General features: G+C 37.5%; 1 protein-coding gene across 1 annotated transcript in view; it reads left to right on the top strand.

Annotated features, from left to right (window-relative positions):
• The window catches only part of LOC137296649 (uncharacterized), a 98,339-nt gene that overhangs the window by 56,927 nt on the left and 17,594 nt on the right, over positions 1-23,818 (top strand). The window contains exon 3 of the mRNA XM_067828467.1: positions 20,750-20,816. Coding sequence (XP_067684568.1) covers positions 20,750-20,816 — 67 coding nt within the window. The remainder of the gene's footprint in view (positions 1-20,749; positions 20,817-23,818) is intronic.

Genomic DNA, 23,818 nt, shown 5'->3' with positions numbered 1-23,818 from the left:
AGTTTCCTCAGACCGTACCCTTGTATCAGTAGTAAACTTCAAAATTTTAGTGGGCAATTTTTTATTCTAATATACAAAGTGGCCCTTGGCCACTGCCTTTCCCAATCCCTCAGCCTCACTGTGGCCTTGATGTTTGTGCATTAGTTTCCCAATACATTGTTACTGAGACAGTGGGAGTCCCCGTAAACATTAAAAAGTAAACATGACATGGTTTAAACTGTTTCCTTTTCATTTGTAATCTGTCAACTTACATAACCTCTCCATTTTAATGATATCATTCAAGCAGGACATACTTAAAAAACATTGACATCACCTTGATTGTTCTCAAGTATGTTGTACAGGTAACACCATCCAATTATATCAACCTGTTTATGGAGCTGAAATCACTTTTCATATTGATTCAGAATTCTTGCGACTTCTTTGATTACTTTAAAATGCAGTCAAATATTATTTCACTCAATTTTTTGACAGCAAACAAGCTGTTTCCTTTTCTACATTGATTTTAAATGTTGCCCGCTAATCAACCTGTGGACTCTGTGACCTTGGGACTTAAGGTCAAGGTTGACTGATGCCAAACAAATCATAATGGTCATCTTCCTTGTCAGATTCTCACCTGAATGATGGTCCTTAATTCACCTGTGTGATGACATAGGTATTCGTACTAGTACCTGTGATGGATGACAAGATTTCTCGTTATCTCACCTGGATTCACAGGTGCATTCATTTTTCTGTCTTTTCAATTTGGCTTCCATCTATGATAGACAGGTACAGCCTATCCTCATACAGACATCAACACATCTCATGATCTCACCTGAGCAGTTGTATGTACATTGGTTGGAAATTCTTTGCTTAAAGTCAGAAAAGGTTGTTAATGCAGTGCAACTAAAGAATTCCTTATGGCAAATGATATTCATACCTGTGTTATTACCTGCGTCAGGTGATACCCTATGAATAATCACAGAAGGATCAGACAGGGAATTGATTTTTGTGTCTGACTGAGAGGTCTGAAAACAAGGTGTTTGACAAGTTCAGTGCTGTTGCACTCCATCAGCTTGTCATTAAGCCCATGGCGAACATTCTCTTCTGAGGTAACTTTAGGGGTGATTGAGTGTCGGGTCGTGAGAAATCTGTTAGTTTCAGCAACTGAAACAGTGGAGGATTTAAAAGCTGCAGTGGTTGATTAATTATAAGGTGTGAATAGCTCTGTAAATCATCCTCAGATATGTCGCTAATCAACTGTTTATACAGTTCATATGTGCAACACTTGATGTCTGATAACATGTCATTAATCAGCTCATTGCCTGAGGTGATTAGTTAATTGATTTGTCAAATAGTGGAAAGATCAGTCAAATATTTATAATATTTAAACCTTTTTTTTCGTATTTGTCCATATCTTGGATAACTTGTTGTGAAACATTCAGGAAACTTTCCCAGTGTGATCATGTTCAACTCTAATCAATTGTTGCAGTACTCTAAAACACCCATTTGCCTCTTGGATTTGTGTTATGTATATCGTGTGCATGTTGTAATATCCTTTTAATCATATGCTTTGTAATTTTTAGTGGTGCTGGTAGATAATTCTGCCCTGCTGTCTCTCACTACACCTCAGTAGCAAAGACCCTCAAGTGAATGTCTTATGAGCTGAAAATCATGGGCTAATGGGTTGTACATTCTGCCCTCAAGACTTCAGCAACTGAATGACTAGAGTACATGATGATGTTTACAGGTGTGAACGAATGATGAAGACATTTATGTAATACAATAATTAGAAGGCAATTATTTAGCCAGACTAACATAATGTTAGAATATTTTTACTCACTCACTCAGCCACTCAGCCACTCAGTCACTCACCTACGCACTCACTCACACAGAACCATGTTTACACCATGCAGTGTCGTCCACTACATTTAAATATTTTTTTTCATGGACATTACATTCAAACGGCCCTGTACAGATATGGGTGTGTACCATCATTATTCCACCTGACATGACATGATGTGATTAGCAAGATGTCCTTGGCTACAGCACCATTTAGGTCTTCCCTCTATTCACATGTTAATGAGACAGTAAATGTGTGGCCTCAGGTAGGTAGTCATTTATGTTGGTGCCTATCATTGTATGGTCCATGAATGTTATCCTTCTTCACAATGCACTACCGGAATATAGATTGAATCTGTCCCTCATAAATGTGCAAATATGCTGTCGGTGATATTAGTAATATATATTAATATAATGGTAATCCAGTTGTGAACCAGTGTCAAGCCACAAGATAGGTGCCACTGTACAGAGTTGTGTCCCTTGTACTGCACCAGATTTCACAGAATCACTGTTGAAATACCATCATTGCCATCATGTTCTCCAGCAAGAAACACTATCCATGAATCACCAGCCAGGTTAGGGTCTCATGCTACATTCTGCTAGACTAACAACTAGTGTCTGAAATGAACATACTTTACAGAAATAAGGTCCAAAGTCAAAAAGAAAATACGTTGTGTGAAGGAGCTCTGAGATTTTCTTCATTTTCAAACCTGAAACTGTGGAAATCTAGACTTGCGACATGTTCTAGACTTGCTGGGCTTTCTTGGATGTGTTCACTTCAGGGTCTGTATGACAGACTAATTTCCTGCTAACATGTTTACTGGCATACTGCTTGAAGGTGCATGAAGTGCAATTCCCTGATTCACTCTTACTTTGCACTGACTTGCTGTTATGTTGCTAAGATGCTGTATGGGGCAAAGAATGGAGCAAATCCGATAGTACATTGTTCATGAACATGTTTTTTCACAACAGAGAAAATGGCTCAAATGCTTACCTTTTTCTCCCTTCATTATATAATAACATTATATGTATTGCATCGTGTCCAGTCTGCATTTCAGCCTAGTAATATGAGGTTAGTTAGTAGATTAGATTGGGATTGACTAAGATTGTTATGTCATCATTCCCAAGTGCTGTATATTATCGCTTTTGATATCAATCACTGGATTATCAGCTTCAGTTCATGTGAGAATAATACTGCAAACAAAGACAGTGATTGATTTTGCTGTATTTTGGCCACATCAGTGCAGGCAAAATATCACTGGTGTTTGTAACTTTCATTGTCAGGCTCTTCCCAGTACACATGGTACAGATAAAATTTTAAATCGCAAATGCATGACAGCAATCATATTGGTATATGCTTCCAGTATTTAATGAACAGGAGAATCAATTTCTGTAATTTAAACAAGTCTGCATTCAACTCAAAAACAGACCACTCTCTTTGTGCTAAAACTACAAGCGTGCTCTGAAAGTAAACTACATAACTGCATAAAGTCACAGCAAATATTTCATATGTAGCAACACAACAATCTGTTATTGATTACAACTTCAGTATTGAGCAAGACTGATATATCCGGTTATACCTTTACAGACTACAGGTTGGTTTAAGGACTTTGTATGACTTCAGAAGTTATAATCCATTAAGTTCTTGTGTTGCTGTTGATGTGACATTTCTAGAATGTGTACCAGAGAAGAATTTGTAGTATTCCCCAAGGATCAAGTATCTAGATGTTATCAATGTTTTATCAGATTTAACAAAGACAATTTATTATATTTTTAGCATCTGTTCCTTCCTGAGAAACCTTTTTGTTGAATTACACAAGGAAAAAGTCAGTTGACAGAACAGTAGGTAGTTTGATTGATGGTGGTTTGTTGAATGTTTGTGATCTATTGGATTACTCATGTGGACTGGACATCTGCTGTGGGTGTGGAAGGGGCATTTCCAGCCTTCAAACTTTGTCGTATACAAAACATTAAATATACTTATTGTTGCCGCGCTTGGTGTTTGACAGTCAGACAGGACTCATGTGGATGACAGAGTCGGTATGAGGCTGTATAATGTGTTGGGTGTCCATGTTAAGTTGCAGTATGGTATATCAGTTGATTAGCACGCTATGACTGGCATAGGTTTAGAATAGTATCAGTAGATATGTATTTGTATGTGCAACCTTGGCCACCCACACACCCAGTATGATCATTTGAAGGGAACTCGGACCAGAAATGGGCTTCACACACTGTGTGGAATCAAACCCAGCCCTTCCATGGGATGCTTTACCATTGGGCTACACCATCATCACCCATACACACTAAAAATCTCAACTTAGGGCAACCCATTGGTTTTACCCCAGTCTGAAGAGCAGTTGTCACCTTTTGTTACAGTCGTCACATTGCTGAAATTTGTGCAAGGTGATTATGTAGCCATTCTCTAACTTAACCTAGCGAGACATTGGTTGTTAACTGCGCCTTTAAAGAAGTCATTTTAGGGGCACTCAAGTCTTTGTGTGCAGAAAACAGTCAAGTATTCTTCTTCTCAAGGAGCTGTTATTCACTGTGGACAAACGTGTATATCACTCTTAGTCAGTGATGGATAATAAATAACACAAACTGTATGCATGGAACAAAACAACAAACCAACTGTGTACTTTATCTTTATCTACTCAAGCTTTAAACAGTAGATTCAAACATGCATTTACATGAAAGCACCTTAATGCAACAGTTATCTTCTCAGTTTAAGGCAACTCGGATCATAATCTGTGTGTATGACTGTAGGCTCTGATGGTATTGTTTCAATTGATGGTTGACAGTGGATTGTAAGTAGACCAGGTCTAATATATTCAGGCACACAATACCTGAGAGAATTCTGCTATCTTGCTCCTGGTCTGGTGTGAATGTAGGTAGTTGTTATGATGGCAGTAGCTTGCTGCACCAACTGTAGAGACCCTGGGTAATAAGTAATGCAATACCTACCTGGTAAGATGACACTCAGTTATGTGTGTGTGACAGTGAGCTTAATCTTCTGGGTCACACATTTTCAGACATTGAACCTTGGGGAGTGGTTTGGTTGGGTAATGGTAGAGGGGCAGGAAGTGTTGGGTGATGTTCATTTGGATAGAAGGGAGTGGGATAACAGGTACAGGGGGTGGGGAAGTGTTAGGTCTGTTTGAGAAGGAGTGATTGGTAGGATAAGGTATTCAGTGTTAGGTGGGGTAACTGGTAAAATGGAAAAAGTATTGGGTGGGGCAAGGGGTAGCAGCCAGGAGTGTTGGGAGATGGGAGGAGGGATTGGAAAGTTGGAAATGTTGGCTTTGACAATGGGGAAAAGAGACAGTACAGTTTGGGAAAGTGGAAGAGTAAGGTTCAGGTAAGAGGGATGTTTCTGGAAACATAAATTCCTTGAGTTTTAACATGCATCAGTGACTAACCGTGAGTGAACTTACAGATGGATGGTTGTTGTTTCTAGGTGGGATATTGTCAAGGGAACTCAGATCATGGAGAGACTTTCCGGGGTTAAGGGTTAATGGCCTAGGCTGTTTCAAGAGGATGTCAGCATGGTTATGTTGACTTCTTTCTTAAGCGTAATACGTTTGAGTGCTTAACATTCCATTACAGTGACAGAGATTCATAAATGTAGGTTGGATTGTGATGTGTTGGCATTATTAGTGTAGGGTGAAAAGATGGGAGCTTTGTACGAGCTGGGAGAGGGAGAGGGAGAGGTCAGTCATGGCATAACACATAGCTTTAGGGATTTGACTGAGGTTGATATGAAGCAAATCAGAATTTCAAGTACTTATATTGCACACAGTATCTCTGTGCAAGCTGTTTTCTGATAAAAATTACAACCCTTACGTCTACAATCATATGGCTGAACACAGAGATAAATTAGGCATCAAGGCAATAAATACCATCTTGGGCTTTTCCACTGCAGAACAATTTAGAAAACAAAGCTTGTGGACATGCTTTGATTACTATGTTAAATGGGATGTAGTATTTTGTGTCACAGATCAATTCTGTTAATACTAATGGTGCAGATATGATTATGGTCAGTCAAAATGTTCTTTACTATGGTAGATCACTCATTACAAGTTAAGATCAGAGTTCAAACTTTAACAAACCCATGTCACTACATCTGTCATTTCGGTTCACAGTTCTCAACTCACATACGAACACTTATTAAGGAATCAATGATTCCATGTCAGATATGTTCAGGAATAAAAGTTCAAGTCTCTCTTAGGAGACACGTTCAAGGTAAACAAGAAACATTGTGACTGATTATATTATTTGCAAATGTAGCAGCCATGAATTTTAACAGTCTCATGCTAGGATTCAAACTTGGTGATTGACAGCTTGCAGCACCCACCTATTTAATGGCCATAACTGCCTGGTAGCAAGATAATTAAATAAGGTACAAATAACGAAATGGCAAGGAATTATGCCTCATTCATTTCTAAAATTGATGGAAGTGAATAAATCTGGCTAGAACATCAATACCGCTGTGCATCTGTCTGAACCTGTGATTGCTAAGGTATTTCCATGACATGCAGTTGCCTTATCTTTTTGACAGATGTGCACATTCCCTTGTTGTCATTGTCACATATTCAGACATCAGTTTATCTTGTTTTTCCCATTGCTATGTTGAAATTACCAGATTTTTATTCATTTTATAACCAGAGTCATTAATTGTTTCTGGTTGTCAGTATGAATGAGTGGAGCTAGTTGTTCCCCAATTAGTTGCAGTGACTTGACCCGTTGAGGTACAACTGACAAAGGATGCTGGGATCTTCTTGTTCATTGTTCATTTCATGGCTTTTCCTACATATTTCATTTATTGTACAAAGAAGGTTTTTTTGATTTAATTGGCTTAATGTTTTTTTGTACTTCTGTTTCATTATTGCTGACTAGGTGACATGAAATCAAGATTCCTTTTAAGTCTTTTGTATGTTGTATATTGCCAGAATTGCTTTCCCTCACTTAACATTGACTCCATGCATTTCCTTTGTAATCCTTCATGAAACTGACCGTATGACGGAGCTGTTAGTCTGGAAACGTACTGAGATGTAGAAGGTGGAGGCTAGATGATGGCTGACTATGTGATATGGGTGGAGTTCACCATGTTTGACAGGGAATTATTATTACATGATACTTGGGGAGAATTTGTCAGTATTAAAGGGATAACTTTCTTGTTACCTTAAGACAGAGATAGCTATTTTATCAGCTGTGTTTGTTGACTCCCTCTGCCAACGTTTCATTTTTAGCAAACCTGACTGAAAGTAAAGTCAGCTTTTGTCTAGAGCATCATCTAGTTTTTCATCTGCTCTGTGCTTTAATGTTTAGCAACATTTGTTGTGTTGCTTAAACCTTTTTGAAAAGTTCAAAAGTAACTGCGAATGTTATCAACCATTATATTTTCATACCAGTAAACATGGTAAACTACAGAACCTATGCCTGGTCAGTTGTAATGAAGTTCTTGAAGATTATGCAAGGAAAATTGTTCTCAAAACCAAATAATGTGTTGTTTATATAAATCGTTCACTTTGGAATGTCACACAGGTGCTGCATTATCCACCAGGGAAACCATTGTATAGTGAGCCAAGCTTAGCCTCAAATAACCTGAACCAACAGATAACCTCAATCATGCTTAACCTCAATCACGCTTGACCTCAAGATAACCTCAATCAAGCTAACCCTCAAATATTCTCAACCAAGCTTAACTCAGAATAGCCTGAACCAGCAAAACCTTGAATAAGATAACCTGTTTCAAGGTTTAACTTTAAAATAACCTCAACCAAGCTTAACCTCAAAATAACCTCAACCAAGCTTAACCTCAAAATAGCCTTGACCAACTACATGTAGCATATAAAGGCATGCTGGGTGTGTCTTGTCACTGAAATGTACAAAACCGAAAATGCTGAAGAACATTTCTGGACTTTGTGGTGTTTAAATGAAGAACTGTCTCATCTAGGGTGGGATGCCTGGACACACACACATACAGAAGTGTTAACGCTGTATCAGCTAGCTGCAAAGTAAAGATGTCATCAATGGTGTGACGTCATCTCTTGCTACAGCATTCTGAATGATTTATTCAATGAACACAAAAACATATTTTGAACCAAGAACATGTTTACATATATCCAACTTGAAACATTCTATGCTATTATTTGCATAATCTGAAGTGAACTTCTAACCATGTATGAAGTGCACACATTCTACAATGACATCACTGAAGGGCCTCATGTCGGTGTCTCAAGTTGGTGGTATGTAACATTTTGGGTTTTAATCAGTAGGGACATGCAAATAGCAAACAAGCTATCAAGTTTAATAAATAATGTGAAATCATCTCTATGCTATCATCAGTTTGTGAGTTTGAACTACTCATTCTGGGATGGATTCATATTACAAATACCATGCATTAACTGAATATTGTGTCACTTCGATCTAGCTATGTATCATTAAATGAGGGGTATCACCATGATTACGATGAGCAGGAAGTAAATTTATGCTGTGTAGTGTTTCATTTAGACTTGTATGAATCTTGTTGTGGATTTGGTTCATGACTACTTGCATTTTGCAGTTTGGCTCATGTATTTTTACAGCAAAATTGTAGGACTCTAAACAGGATCGGTGCAAGAAAAACATCAAATTAATCTTTTTACCAAACATTTTATATTACGAGTGGTATATATACTCATAAGAAAAGTCAAGATTGTGAACCTAGGATACATTTCTGGAAATGTCTTACTAGCAGCGATGGTAGTGGTATGGTTTTAATCTCCATTACATCCCAACATTAATGAAGAGAAGTGGGCCTATGAGAGTTGAAAGACTCCATCCCTCCTGAAGTGATTGATGGTTTCCCCCCACTTATATCATGGATGGTGCTTAGATTAGCCTGATCAGATTCATTAATGACATTAGGAAGGGACATTCTTATAATGTCAGAGACATTTTGTCTTTCTTTCTCAATTAGCTAGCATCAAATTATATTACTGCTTTGTTCATAGGGCAATTTGACAGAGATGGTATTGTTAGAGCCAGTTTTTATTTTTTATTAAATTGGTTTTTATTAAATAACTAGTAGTCACGCTGATTACGTAGTTGTGTTGCAGCAGGTTCAGCAAATTCTCCGTTTGATGACTGACAGGCGACTGTCTTGCTGATGGTGTGTGACTGGGGAATTAACAAGACTATTGTCTACACATGGTGTTGCATCACATCAAAGTCTGAGAATTGTTATGTTTTTTTGTTTGCTTTTCTGAATTATTGTTACAGGTTGTGACATAGCGAACATGATAACTGAATCTGGGTATACTGTTGTTTCAACATCATCCTATCGAAAAGGGAAAATATGGGGAAAAACACATGTACATTGTTCTCATCATGACAGTTCAAAATTCTTCTGTGAAAATGTGCCAGTGATTCATGTGTTAAAGGTCAGTTACCCAGCATGTTGTTTTGGTTCTTCAGTGAACACTGTCATACCGTGTAAATCACAGGCCTGAAACATGGAATTTATGTTCTGGCGTAAACAGGGGGTGAGTTGTGAGAGATGTGTTTCTCATGAAAAAATGAAATTCTCAAGGATCTTAAATGGGCAGATCAGCAACTTGTTGGAAAATCTTGTAGTTCTAGTGATCTTTTTGTATGTAAGATTGATTCATTGCAAATTTGTAACAATTTTTCATTTCTCAAAAACAATAGGTCTGTTTTCTGTATGGAGCATAGAGTGTGATGAGGATCTGTAACCATTGTGGGTATATTTTTAAACGGTTGTTTATAGAGTATCTGTCTAAATCAGTTGTTGAAAATGTTAAAATGTTTTTGAATATCTCGTTGGAGGAAAACTCAGTGATGTGGATATAATATACCCTGCCCTGAGATGTCATGTTTTTTTAAATATTTGTGAGCATCTGCTAATCTAAATAGGTATATTTTAGTCCTACATGCTTCCTGCCAAGGTTGAAATGGGCTCAGGACTATGGTTGTCTGATAGTGTGGAGATTGTCAGTTGTGTTTGTATGGTAAAGTTGTGCTTTTGGCTATGTAGAGCGTAGCATGTCCATTGTCAGTCACACAATACATTGGTATTTCAGCTCAATATGGGGAATTTGTCTGCATGATGAATAGACCTATGTTGTAATAGAGTTTCCGTCTTGTCATAACTGGCAAGTCTGGATGACTACATGCTAGGGGGTAAGGTTTTTCAGCTTCCATGGTACTTAACCTGATTTCTGATTTGTTTATGATTGTGACAGTCTATTACAGCTTTTGACATTAATGCTGCTCTTTAGTGACCTTACCTGAGTGGTTGACGTATTTGGCAGTCTGGTGTTAGGACTGAAACAGGGATGGTAGTGCAGCTGTGTTGATCAGCTTTCTTCACAACTAGACTGGATCGGTGCTCACACTATCGACCAACATATTTAAGCTGTTGTGATATTGCTTGAATGTTCCAGGGAACAAAGAACACTCTCTCAGTTTTTTGGTTTTGTTGTCAGTTTCCTCCCTTGTAGGTGTGAAGGTTTGCAGTTTTGTTATAATGTATTCTATGAGACAAACTGACTTGGAGTTAACTTCTTCAACAGTAAATGTTTCTTTAAAGTGCTGAGGATGTTTATGAAGACAAGTATTTATCTGCCCCTTGATTCAGTTGATAGGTTTGTGCTATCATGTGATGATGGTGGATGACTTTGTTGAACTTAATGAGTAGCTCCTGGGAGGATTATCATGGCTGCCAAAGGCTAACTAACTGTGTTCCTGGTCTGGGCGATCTCAAGGCTGATCTGTTATTGCATAAAACTTCCCTGTTGATTATTCTGTTGGTTTACAGCTTGATCATAGGCTATATCTTCTCCAGACCATTAGGAATCAGTTTCAAAACCTCCACAGACACTGAGACCTCCTCTGTGAACCTCTAGTATCTTCTTAAACATCATCCCTGTGTGTTTTATCTCCTCTTCACACTTGCTGCCATGTTTAAATTTCTGCATATCAGAAAGTACCATACTGCCACATGATCTGTTCACAAGACAGAAATCAACTGTACTGCAATTTGTCCTTCAGCCTTGTGATTTGGGTCATGCGCTGTGTGAGCACTGTTGATCATTTAGAGTATTTATCTCTTCAGTCACATTAGCTTCTGCTCATGTAAATTAAATTATTGAATTAAAATGTTATTTTGGACTGATATATGTGCATTTGGAACAAATTGTTCTATCATTTCTTGAGTTCTTTATTTTAGAATATTTTGTCAAGGACATCAACCTGATAACCTTCACTGGTATATATTTGTTCCATCTTGCCTCTGTATCTTCACAAAGATCCTTCCTAAAGCAATAGAATAAATTAGTCTGGATCAGTTATGAAGACACGTACTGAATCACAAATAAAGGAACTGCAGAAAATGGTAGATGCTAGCTAAGTTCTGTTGTCAATGAAGGTAACATTGACATCTGCTCTGCCAAACATGCCTTACAATTATAGACTAAGTGAGTGAGTATGATTTTACTCAGCATTTAGCACCATTCCAGTAATTATCAAGATGGGGGACACCAGACCTGGTATTCACACACTTTACCCGCAACCAGAATGCCATGTATTTGTTTTCTGCTCTCTGTTTTATTGTGTTATAGTCCCAAGTCTGTTATTTTTGTTAAGTTTCCAAGTGAGACATTAAAATTAATTGTCCAGAATTCTCATAGCTGCCCAAAATATTATTGCCAAATCTTGCTGTTACAGTTTCGTCAAACGTACCTCTCAGTTAAAAAACTTCCAGTTAAAAGCAAAAGGAATTATACTAAAACATAACTGCTTCATATTTAGAAGTAAATACTGTCAGTGTAAAAAGCAGACTATCATTTACACTATTAGTAAAGAACATCACTGTGAATGGTTGGTGGAATGAGCTGTTTTGTGCATATCTCCTATATCAGTAGATATGTTATAGCCCTTTATCAGCTTCAGAATGTGTCAATGGCTGACCAAACATAGAGACTGTTTAAAATTCTCAACTCTAACCGGCAATGAACCCATTCAGTTACACATCTGGCCTTTGCAGTCTGCTCTTGAATCTTCAAAGGCTTCTTCAGACGATGGCATTAATGTGTGATGTATCTGTAGCATATTCTCATTGTTTTCTTGTTACAAAGGTTTTGTAACCCGTGAAGGTCCTGGGGTAGAACAGGCCTTCAGCAACCCATGCTTGTCATAAAAGGCGACTATGCTTGTCGTAAGAGGCGACTAACGGAAAGCTGATATTGCTGAGTGCGGCGTAAAACTAAACTCACTCACAAAGGTATTGTTGGTCGTTGTGGTTCAGAAATTTTGTCGGTCATTGTGTTCCAAAGTTTAGTTGGTTGTTGTGCATCTTTAAAGCAGAGGAATACCAAAACACGAAGTTATATTTCATGTTATTCCTGTGAAATAATGTTCGCACTGTAATAGTCACAAGCCAGTATTTTAAACACCAAAGCAAAATGTATGTATAACATTGAATGATGATGTAGAAAAACATCTTTGTTCATGAAAGTGTCTAATAGCAAACAGAATAACATAAAAATACTAGTTTACATTTATGTCCTATAAGCTTACTATAATCTAAAAACAATCCAGCGTTGATAATATTGTAATGACTTTTCATGCAGTCCCTGGTGTCAGAATCAGGGTAGATCACTCTGTTGGTGCTGGAAGATCCAGGATCATCTGTGGTTTGTTGGCATCACATGACAATCCAACATTAAACAGAACAAGTTCCCGCTAATTGCTCTGTAACTTCCATTCAGCTCAAAAACCCTCCTCATGCCAAACTGATTACCGCATTAACAGTTTTTGAAGTGCATGTTGACGTGCATAGGGAATTAAAAAGTAGCCAAAACAAATAGCTGTCCAAATAGAATTTAGTCGTATTATGAAGAGATTGTACAAAGATTTGATCTGCTGCTAATCAGACTTTGACCGACATCATGTGAAACAATTATATATATATACATATGCATGCATGCATACATGCATACATACATACATACATACATACATACATACATACATACATACATACATACATACATACATACATACATACATACATACATACATACATACATACATAAATCCTTTTAAATTAAAAAGGAGCTCAATTTAAGAAACTATGGACAATCTAGACTTACTTCATTTAGTAAGGGCTTGGTAGAAGGGAAAATATGGTGGTTTAGGGATTCTGAGACCAATTTGTGACAAGGTTGTGTAAACAGTGATTTGTGATAAGCATCATGAAAGAGAACTGATTAAGCTATGGTGCTAGAAATTGAGTACTTCATTCAGGTTGTGAGAGCTGTCATTAGGGAGTTGTATCCCCTTGGCAGGCACGGAAGTGCACCCCATGATTAAGTTGCGAAGACTATAAGCACAGTACATAGAGCAAGTCGGTTTCACAGACATCTGGATCTTGTATAGCACAGGCTTCACGCTTTCCCACTATTGTCAAGGAGACATGCTACAATATAAATGAAATAGGTGAAAAAGCAATGATAAACTTGCTCCCTCACTCACTCTCTTACTTACTCTGGTCCATGCCACACCACACTGCCATGTTGCGCCATTCTACCATGCCACTCCACACTGCCATGTTGCGCCACTCTACCATGCCACTCCACTCCACTGTTATTTATCTTATTTTTAACATAGTTAATTTTCTGATAGATGGCATACGGTTGTGAGAAGTAATTTGACTGTGGATAAATTCTGAAACTGACAATGTATTGAAGTACACAAGAGATCAGAATGTGGGCTTGGTCCTCTGTTCTGTATTTTGAAACTTACCCTCAACACTGCGGAGTTGAATGGCCACAGTGAAGGAAAAATAGCAAATGTTCGTGAAGTCAACTGTTTGACTTTCTGTGAAAATATTTGAACAAATGTGTATGGGTTAAACTCTTTCTACACAGACGAGTGGTTTGTTTCCCTAACATGAACCCACAAGCCATACTTGTCTATCTAGGATTAAGTTAATTGCTGTGGGAAGGGGTCAATGTGGAGGATCCTGGGGTTGTACAGTACTTGCTTGTGTCAAAACATTTGGTCAAATCTTGCAACAATTTGCTTCTTGGTCAGTTGGGCTTCAGGTTTGGCAACAATATTTGACCAATCAGAAGGCATGTATTATTCGTCATTCACGATTTGTTAGAGAGGAGACCACAAAAAAGTGTTTTCTGATTACAATGACAGATGTGTTTGAAATTTAACAAGGACGTAAAATAGTTTGGCTATCCCATGTGACTACTGTTTTTGAAATGTGAACAATTAATAAAGCTTGGCATGTTGTCATGAAATTATGAAGAATTAGTTTTGAATACATCCATTATTCAGTTTTGAGTTCTCAAGTTTAGCAACCATCTTGCATGTCTGTATTTCATAAAAAATGCTAAAATATGAAAATATTTATGCACAAATTTTGCACATAAAATTATGTAGTAATGAAGTGGTGCCCTTAGCTGATTTTTGTACTTTTTAGGTTTTGACAAATATAATTTCCAGAGAAACAGTGGAAAATGCAAATCAGATGAAGGCTGAACCTGTTGATATGTCTCATGAAATTTATGAAACTGCATTATACACATGCCATTTCCTGACAACTAATGTTCTTCAAGGAAGAAACATTTGAAATTCATTCACAAATTTGAAAAAGAGACAATAACATTTCCAACATTGAAAATGAAATACCAACACAACATTGATCATGGCACAATAATCTCATTCTCTCCATAAGATGATTTTTGTCATGAAGAAATGCAACAAAACAGACACAAATGTGTAGGATGTCCTTAAAGTACAGTATTAATAGATAATAACGTATTTATCCTCTCTTGAATGCTGTTTCACCCTTGTATTAGCACTGACCACTGGTTTGTGAGACTAGAAGATGATATAAATAGCTCAATCCAATGTGGCCTTAGGGAATAAATTCTGATATCTCACACCAATATCAGATTGGGTGTCAAGAGTGATCTCCCCCAGGGGTAGTCTGTACCTTCCACAGGACTCCCCCTGGCAGTATCAGTGGGTGGTGAAACAATACATATCATAGCATATCTTTGATCTCTCATTTCCTGGGAAGTATATTTGTGATAGGGTTTGTTTTCAGCATTAAAATATTTATGAAATAATGGTATAAGTCCAAGACAGATTAGTTCATGGAATGGTACACTAATTTCATTTTATTTGTCTCTTTTATGAAGGCTGAAGACAAGGATTCCCTAGTGATTGTTATTTGATGAGAGATGTTAGTGACTTGTTATGAATTAAAAACCACTGACTACATGTATTATGAAATGTTTCTGGAATTTCTCCCAGGTTCATGTTTGTGTCCATGAGCACTCTCCAACACCAGATGATGTTCCTGATCACAGTGGATGTAGTAAGGGTTTTTAACCATTTCCTATATAGGCGTCATGTTTACTGCTGAGGGAATCAGACCTGACACAGGTCAGTATTTGTAACAACTCAGTTGGAGGTCATCCAATTTGGGTTTCTCAGAGCCAAACAGAGGGTGGTGGAACATCATTGTCTTTGACTCAGTAGAGGTGAGTGAGTTCAGTTTTAGGCCGCACTCAGCAATATTCCAGCTATATGGTGGCAGTCTGTAAATAATCAAGTCTGGACGAGACAATCCAGTGATCAAAAACATGAGCATCGATCTGCGTAATTGGGAACCAATGACATGTGTCAACCAAGTCAGTCTGACCACCCGATCCCGTTAGTTGCCTCTTACGACAAGCATAGTCACCTTTTGTGGCAAGCATGGGTTGCTGAAGGCCTGTTCTACCCCGAGACCTTCACGGGTCCAGTAGAGATGAACTCTGTACAGGAAGACTTTAGTATTGTGCACCCTACTTATTTGAAATCTGCTGTCGAGAGGCTTATCTGTATACAGGGAAACATTGCATTTTAACCTTTATTCATTAATCTGGAAAATGGCTAATCCATTTTCAGTGCAGCACTGATTATTTGTTTGTTCAATGAAGGCTGCATTACTTATGAATTTCAATTGTGTTATAGCCCAGCATTGAATCGATCGATGGCAGCTGTTTAGAAGGTCAGACTTACCGTTTCATAACACATTTTCTCCTCCATGGAATGTGGGTAACAAAGTCAAAGGTCAAGGTCATGTTTGATGTAATTTTGAAACAAGGTCATGCCATTCATTGCCACTTTAACTGATGTACTTTAACTTTCACAATACTGTTACGGTTAAGAATTTGCCGTGACAAACGATTTAAGAAACCCCCTTTGAGCCAGCAAAACAGAACGAGGACAAGTCTAAAACATCCATATATTGTATTATTAGATCTAAACAAGAGAGCAAGTTATACAAGGTCACAAGTCAGTTTCACAATATTGATTTCAAATAAAATACAAGTGAGACAAAATCTAAGGCAGTGGGTCACAAAGTATACTATAGCAAACTCATCAATGTCTTAGTGCAAGAGAGAAAAGGTTATGCAGAATGCAACACAGCGAGCAGTCTGATATCAGTTTCAGGCGTTGTTAGATATTGATGATGATAACTCCAGTGAATATGAATGTGTGTCCTTCTGTCTTAACACGGCAACTAGCATTTATATACACTTTCAGTCATTTCCTGAAAATTCAGGCACATACGACCATCGTCAACACTGTAGAAATCTCTAGCAGTCTCCCAGAAGTAGCAAACAGAAAACAAAGAGCAGATAATTTCCGGAAAACCAGAATCCTAAAAGTGTTAACCATCTATTATACGAAATGTGACATATCATATTTATTATTCAAAACACTAAACGTTGTGACCCAACAATAATTATTGCTTAATTAATAACAAAAATACAGAAATATACAGAAAATACACACTCGTAACAATACATAGGTCATTGTATTATATGAAGAAGTTCTTTTGGAAAGGTTAAGTTGTGGAAACAATGTTTTTGACTGAAATTAGATTATTGTAGTTTACGACTTTTGATAGAAATACAGCTGATGAGTTGGCTTGTGTTTTCTCAAGTGCCTGCAAATGCCTGTAAGTATTTTTATCATATTCCAGTTGTCAGTGCCCATATTTAATACAAGGATCTGATGAGTAGACGATGAGCAGAGACACTACTGGTGTCATGTCCTCCGTCGCTCATGTCACGGAACAGTGTGACTGATTAATGTCCGACACTCGTTAGTCTGTTCACTGATTAATGTCCTCGATGGCCAGAATGTTCCGGCTGTAATACTTACTAGCCAACATCATCATGGTCGTGCAGATTTATATCGGGGCCCCAGGAAATGGACAGGCAATCAGGGGCTTGGCCACTTGGTCAGCCGGGGCCCATCTTGGGAGAATGTAGATCAGCAATTTAATGAATTTCTAAGTAATTTGATGGGTTAAAGAAATAACTTAAAATAGATTGATGAGATATTTTTATCACTTAGGGAAATGATTTCAAATCTTTTCACACACCCTCCTTATTAGCTCGTTCTTCTCATCAGTTCATTGGTCTTACTCTGGTGTTGATCTTCATGTGCTAATGATATGCTTGTCTGTATAGGTTTTGTGAATGTTTAATGACATGGCATTTGTAGTCATTAATTTTGCAAAGTAAGTGGTTGAAGGCTAAAATATTTGCTGTCAAGGGTTACATCCCTTAGGTATTCCAGAAGCTTATCTTTGTGGGGTTCGAATATTATAGGATTCACTTTGGTAATATTTCCTGTTGTCACATTGTTGTGTAGAGTTATTACTGAAATACTGTTTAACCAGACTCACTTGCCTGGACTAGATTCTATCCCTGTATAGTCTGTAACCATGACATGATTACCACATTCTGTCACTGTCAGTACCAACTCTAATGTACCAAGGCTTTCATCAACATGGTATATGTTTATCATACTATTCTCCCCTCACACTTAAAACTGACGTTCACTTGTATAACAGAATATGTGAAGAGTTATGCTCATATGCTCACTCACTCACTCCAGAGCTCCAGATAATTTTTCAAGCAATTGGGTATTTACTCCCATGTCTGATTTTTAGCCATGAGCCACATTTAGCTACTCCAGTAGTTCCATTCACTACAAAGACCAAACAAAAATATTGTCTTCCCCAAACAACCCTGAAAAGATGACATGTCTCTGATCTGTGTCCCTCACAATATAATGTTACATGTTGTATACACCAAGTGTTTGGATTGATAAGACTGTCATATAAGCACAAGAAAGCAAGAAGTCAACCTTCTATATTCATGGATGGTCTGAGATGGGAATTGAACAGATTTAGTTGGTCAGGTGAGGGATAACGTAACAAGACTCACTTGTGTTGACTCAAATGGTATATCAACAACACCATAAGGCGCTGTTATACGTCATACTAATGTGTTTGGTCAAGCATACTTGATCAAGTAGAGTCATAATCCTTTCAGTCACTTTGTTGACAGTCAACAACATTCGAAAGGGTATTGTACTGGAGAAATCTCAGCCTGCATGACTAGAATTCCAACCCGAAAGGGGCCCCCTTTGTTGTGATCAGCTGAGGAGCACTTCCTCGTTTGTGTTTGGGAAATCTATACTTCCTGCCACGGCCCACATCCTATCATAACTGTCAGAAACTGCTGACCAGTGCTGCTAGTTCCTGTATATACCAGTGGCTTGATTTCAGATTATTTCAAATCATTGATTACATCTGGCTTCTTCCAATGTGCTTATTTAACATTTGGATGCTGCAGTTTGCCATTGTGAGAGGTACATGGTGTTAGTCTGCTCTAGCTGAATTTATTCTGGTTCTTTCAAGCTTAATGAAAGTAAGTATGAGCTTACTCACCTGAATGGTTTGCATTCTTTCTACATTTCTTGTTGAATTTATTCATGATATTACACAGCTGGATGGTTTTAGGGTAAACCATAACAAAATGATTGCAGTGGCTGAGGTTGTTATTTGTGTGACAGTTAATCAGGAGAAGTATTAGTCGACATCACATACCTCATGTCTAGGACTAAACAGGTCACTGTCCCTCATGATGTGCCTTAATGATCTCAAGATAATGACACTGGCATGGTTTTTGGATGATCAATATCACTGTGACCTGACACTGTTTCTTTCTTGAGATCAGCATACAAGGTGTGGAACTTAGAGTGATGTAGTGATGGGATGTACAACTTGCAGAAATATCGTTCCATGTCTGTGATGGGATGATTTGATAATGCTGTCTGAGGAGCATCATGATTCTGTTTTGGATCATGTTCTTATGTGTTTGGTCAGGATGACTACTTGGTCTGCAGATGTCTGAAGGTTAGGGTTATTGAGTTATGTTTCCCAGCAGGAGTTCGATTTATGATGATGTCATGTAGGTCATGAGAGTGGATGCCATGTGTTTTACTTGCAGACTTACGTAAGTAAGTTCAGAATGAAATTTAAATTTTCAAAATTACTTAGAACCCTGAAACCACCTCTTTCATTAACTTGCTTCAAGAACACTAATAACTGCTTGATATTAGTAAATACTTGTATGTAGAAAATGCCATTGTATTTTCACTCCGTTCAACCTGTTTTCTGTTCATGCCATCTGTATTAGTAATGTCCTTTGTGATATTCAGTTTGTGATTGAGAAGCACAAATACTTCTGGATTACAGCCTTATAATTGTAAGGATCATCATGGCTTAGATATCAGTCTGTGCATGTGACTCTTCTTGTTGCATGCTACTGATCCTGAACACTGATCTCGACACTGATCCCGACACTGGTCCCTAACTCTGATCTAGACATGGTTCTGTCAGTAGTCGTATTTTCTAGTTTTAGATACTAAGAGTGAAGTCTTGTACTGTTTTCTCCAAGACAGTGGTACGGTGTGTCTTTCCATGCTATTGTGTTGTATATAATAACCAATAACCAATATATTTCCATATATGGGCAGCTTTCCTTGCAATTAGGTTTGCAGGAAACACTTTAGCATGCTCAACAGAGTATATGGTGTGATGCTTAAAAAGACTGTCAAGTATCACAATATATAAATATCATGTTTCTCTGGACACTGTGACTGAAATGGGGCATCTCAAAGCTCACAATGTGAATTTCAATAAGGCATTCAAACTGATTTATGATTTGTATTGTTGCTGTTAGTTGTATGTCATATGTTTTGTTTATATTATTATAATTGTATTTTTTTTAGTATATCAGTACTGGACAGATGTGACATTGCATAGACAAGGAAGGATAGCTTTGGCTCATATTGCTGAGATATCTTTTCAAACCAACTTTTGGTATAGTTTGTGAAGACCATTTATGGTGTGACGGTTTTGATTCAGTATTGCTTCAAATTACCGAAACCACTCGCTCACTCACAACAGATTACAGCTGCCAGATCGTGTGTTCATTTCCTGGCTGAAGGCCTGACTATTTAAGCTGGAATATTGCTTCCTGGGTTTTGAGACAGCCCCAAGTTAGTTACATAATATGCCCTTAAACAAAGCCTGTCACTGAAGCCTGAAACCATGTACTTCCTTTGTGAAAACAATGCATTGCTTTATGGTTGTGGTGTGTGAAGCCAGCATTTGTTTAAGACAGTTACGTTAGCCATTACTAAACAATAGTTAAATGTTAAATAATTTCATCTGAAAAATAGAGGAGGCTAATAAAAGTACTGAGTTGATCAAAGATGATGTGTTGATATTGGCCGTGGTAGGATGGGATATAGTCACCAGTCATTTCACCATCCTATTTGCTCATCCACCCATCCATCAGATAACCCCTCAACCCTGAAAGATGAATGCTTGGAATGAACTTTGATAAGAATGTAGTGTGATAAGGAGCTCTTAGCAGAGCTGAAAATCTCACCTGCTTTTCTGTAAGAGGTAGTTATGATAGTGTTAATTTTATAATCATAGTAGTGTTTTCTGTCAGAGGTGGATACAATATTGGCGTATATGTTTCAGGAACACAAGGAGAAGACGCTGCAGAGGTTTGCTGACATGCAGAATCAGGCTAACCACAAACACCCAGGTAAACAAGTCACCTTCTTACATGGTCTCTAACTAATGGTCATCAGTGATGTGTATTACTTCCAACACAGGCATGTGAATACATGACATGTTTATGTGGATAACAACAGCTTTTTATTCATAATACAACGTATCAGGAGTAATTCTTGCCCCCTCATTCACCTGATGAATATTTACCAACATTCACCTGATGAATATACACCAATATTCACCTGAAGAATATTTACCAATATTCACCTGATGAGCTTCTTTTACCTGGAGAAGGAGCAAGAATTATCTCTGAAATGTTGTGTAAAGAATATCAAGAAGCTATAATCCATAAGAGCATGTCATGTATTTATGTTTGTCCAACTTCTAAATGCCTTTCAAGTGCTTCAATATGGTCACGATTTTATATTGAAAATATGGATGATCATCGCATGAACTTTCTTGACACTGTGATATTCATGTTCACGTTCCTGATACTTCTCCGGTTACACCTAGGCACTAACTGTGTTAAATTACTTATCCCCGAACCAGTGTCAAGACTTCTTTTGCATAGTTATTTGCTCACCTTCAGTGTGTGAACTACTGGAACACCTCAGCTGTGAAATAGCACAATGTTTTCATGATTGCATGAATCCTTGACAGTATGGATCATTCCTTTGACTTGTAATCTTTTTGTATTTTAGTTCCTGGGTCCTGATCCATAAATTGTTTCTACTGACACAAGCTGATGTAACTATAGTTTATCCCAGGGCAGGCTTATCAATGATATAGATCTACGAATGCCAGTAGACATCCAGTCGGGCCAGTAAACCTTCACAGTCACTGGCCCAATGGGCTAGTGAATTTTCATGTCATTTTGTAATTCTTTAACAACTATCTCTGACTTGTTAAGTAATAATACACTTTTAAATCATTCAAAAATATGGTATGATAAGAATGTTCATCATATTTTATTCTCATCTCTTTTTGTGATCCTTTGCTTTCTACATTCAAATTTTGGACAGGTGAATTATTTTGAGGGCTAGTAGCTTTCAGGTACAGCTAGCCCAACTGGCAAGCAAGATTTGGAAACTATTTCGCACACTGTGTCTCAGTAGATTATTGCTCAAAGTGACAAAGACATACCCAATGTGTACGTGCTGTGTGATATGATAGAGATATTGTGTGGACTCAGTACTAGTGTAGATTCATATGACTTGACTAGAATTAACAAACTTGGTCAATGAAACATGACAGGTGTACAATATTGGTATTCCTGTATGCTTTTGCATTGATTGATGAACAGATATTATGATTTATTCATGTATTTTAAGCATAAATTAAGTTGGAAATAACTGAAAGTAAAATTTGGAAGCTTTTAGAAACTGAAACTTAGCAACTGTACTTTCACTGTTGTAATTTAGATGCAGCAGAATATTTCTGCAAATTTTTCTTCAGGAGCAATAATTAATTCCTGTAAATTTTTTTAATATAGGCAACCTGAGGTATCTGGTATAAAGAATTCAGCATATTTATGTCTAGTAGCAACCCACCAACAATCTGTAACTATTTCTTGTTCCAACTGCAACCTCATCAATATTTCATACTCTATGTTAGACCTGTCACTCACCTGTTCACAATCTACAGGACATTAGGTCCAGACGAGGTGAAATGAACTGTTCCTAATGTTTAATTATCCACAACAGATCATGGTATCGGTGAGCCAGGTTTTTGTGTATGTAGGAACTGCCTGTCTTTGATCACAATCTGAGTTCAGGGCAGGACAAACACACTACAATCAGGTGTAAGTCGTAAATATTGTATAAAGTGGTTAGTTGTGGTGTGAGTTGGTATGTACAATGAATAATTCCTGTCCAAGTGACAGCTTGGCGGTCTTCACTAGTCCACATTGATTTATTGAACAGTCATTTGGCAGCTAGGACCATAATACTGATATAGTTCCTCACATTGAAAAGGAGGTGATATTGATGATATCAAAATCAGGGTTAGCATGGTGTTCATCAGACTCGGCTTGTGATGACTGTATGATGTTAATTACTTAGTAATCTCTGCGCAGCTGTTAATTGTTGCATCAGGATTTTCAGTTGGAGGTTTCTGATCCTCAGTCTCAAAGCACATATTAAATCTAGATGTCATGTTTGTGATTTGTATAAATTGAAACATCAGGTTATTTTAAGGCATCTGCTAGCTTCATATATTCTGCTCAAGTGAAGTTAAGCAACTTGGATTTTCAATATCTTGTCTGATTGACTAAAGAAACATAGAAGAATCTGGTAGTTCTAAACTGTATGGTATACATTACACAGTTCTAGAGGGATAGTTTTTGTTTTGAATTATTTGTTTAAAATGTGTGCTAGTTTTGGCAGTTGTTTTGATTTTAAATAATGAATAGGCATATATTATTTAGATTTACTTTCATCTTCTCTAGGTGACTTTGAGTTTGGATTTGTTTTATCTTCTCCTGATCTTTAGAATCAGGAATCAAATACAACTGAAAAACATTGAAACAATTGTGAAAGCTTTTATGGCTGGTGAGGTAGCCTAGTGATTGAAGTATTCACTTATCAGTTTAGGGTTTGATTCCCCACGGTGGTGCAATGTGTGAAGCCCACTTCCTGTGTCCCCCTCTGTGATATTGTGGGAATATTGCTATAAGCAGGGTAAAAAAGAACACACTTAAGCTTTTGACGAACAAGTTAATTTGTTGTGGCCTCATACTGATACTGCGACATGTCAAAACCTGTTATATGTAAGTTTTGTATGTAGGAAGACATACCATGCTATCTGAAACATCTGGACTTGATCAGCCCTCTCAAGCATGTGTTGTTACATATCGACAATCAATACATTACTAAACACTATCAGCTATCTATAATATGCAGGAATATCAATATGAGCCTCAGTGACAGTTTCCTGGTTGAATGTAATCATTAATCTTGAGAGTGCGTCAGCAAACAGATGCTAGATTATCTGCCTTAGCAGGCCTTAAAACTCAAAGATTTCAAAATATTAAGT

Source organism: Haliotis asinina, chromosome 9 (genome assembly GCF_037392515.1).
Source record: "Haliotis asinina isolate JCU_RB_2024 chromosome 9, JCU_Hal_asi_v2, whole genome shotgun sequence".
Taxonomy (NCBI): Eukaryota; Metazoa; Mollusca; class Gastropoda; order Lepetellida; family Haliotidae; genus Haliotis; species Haliotis asinina.
The sequence above is the reverse complement of the archived record's forward strand: the minus strand, read 5'-3'. Positions and strand labels throughout refer to the sequence as shown.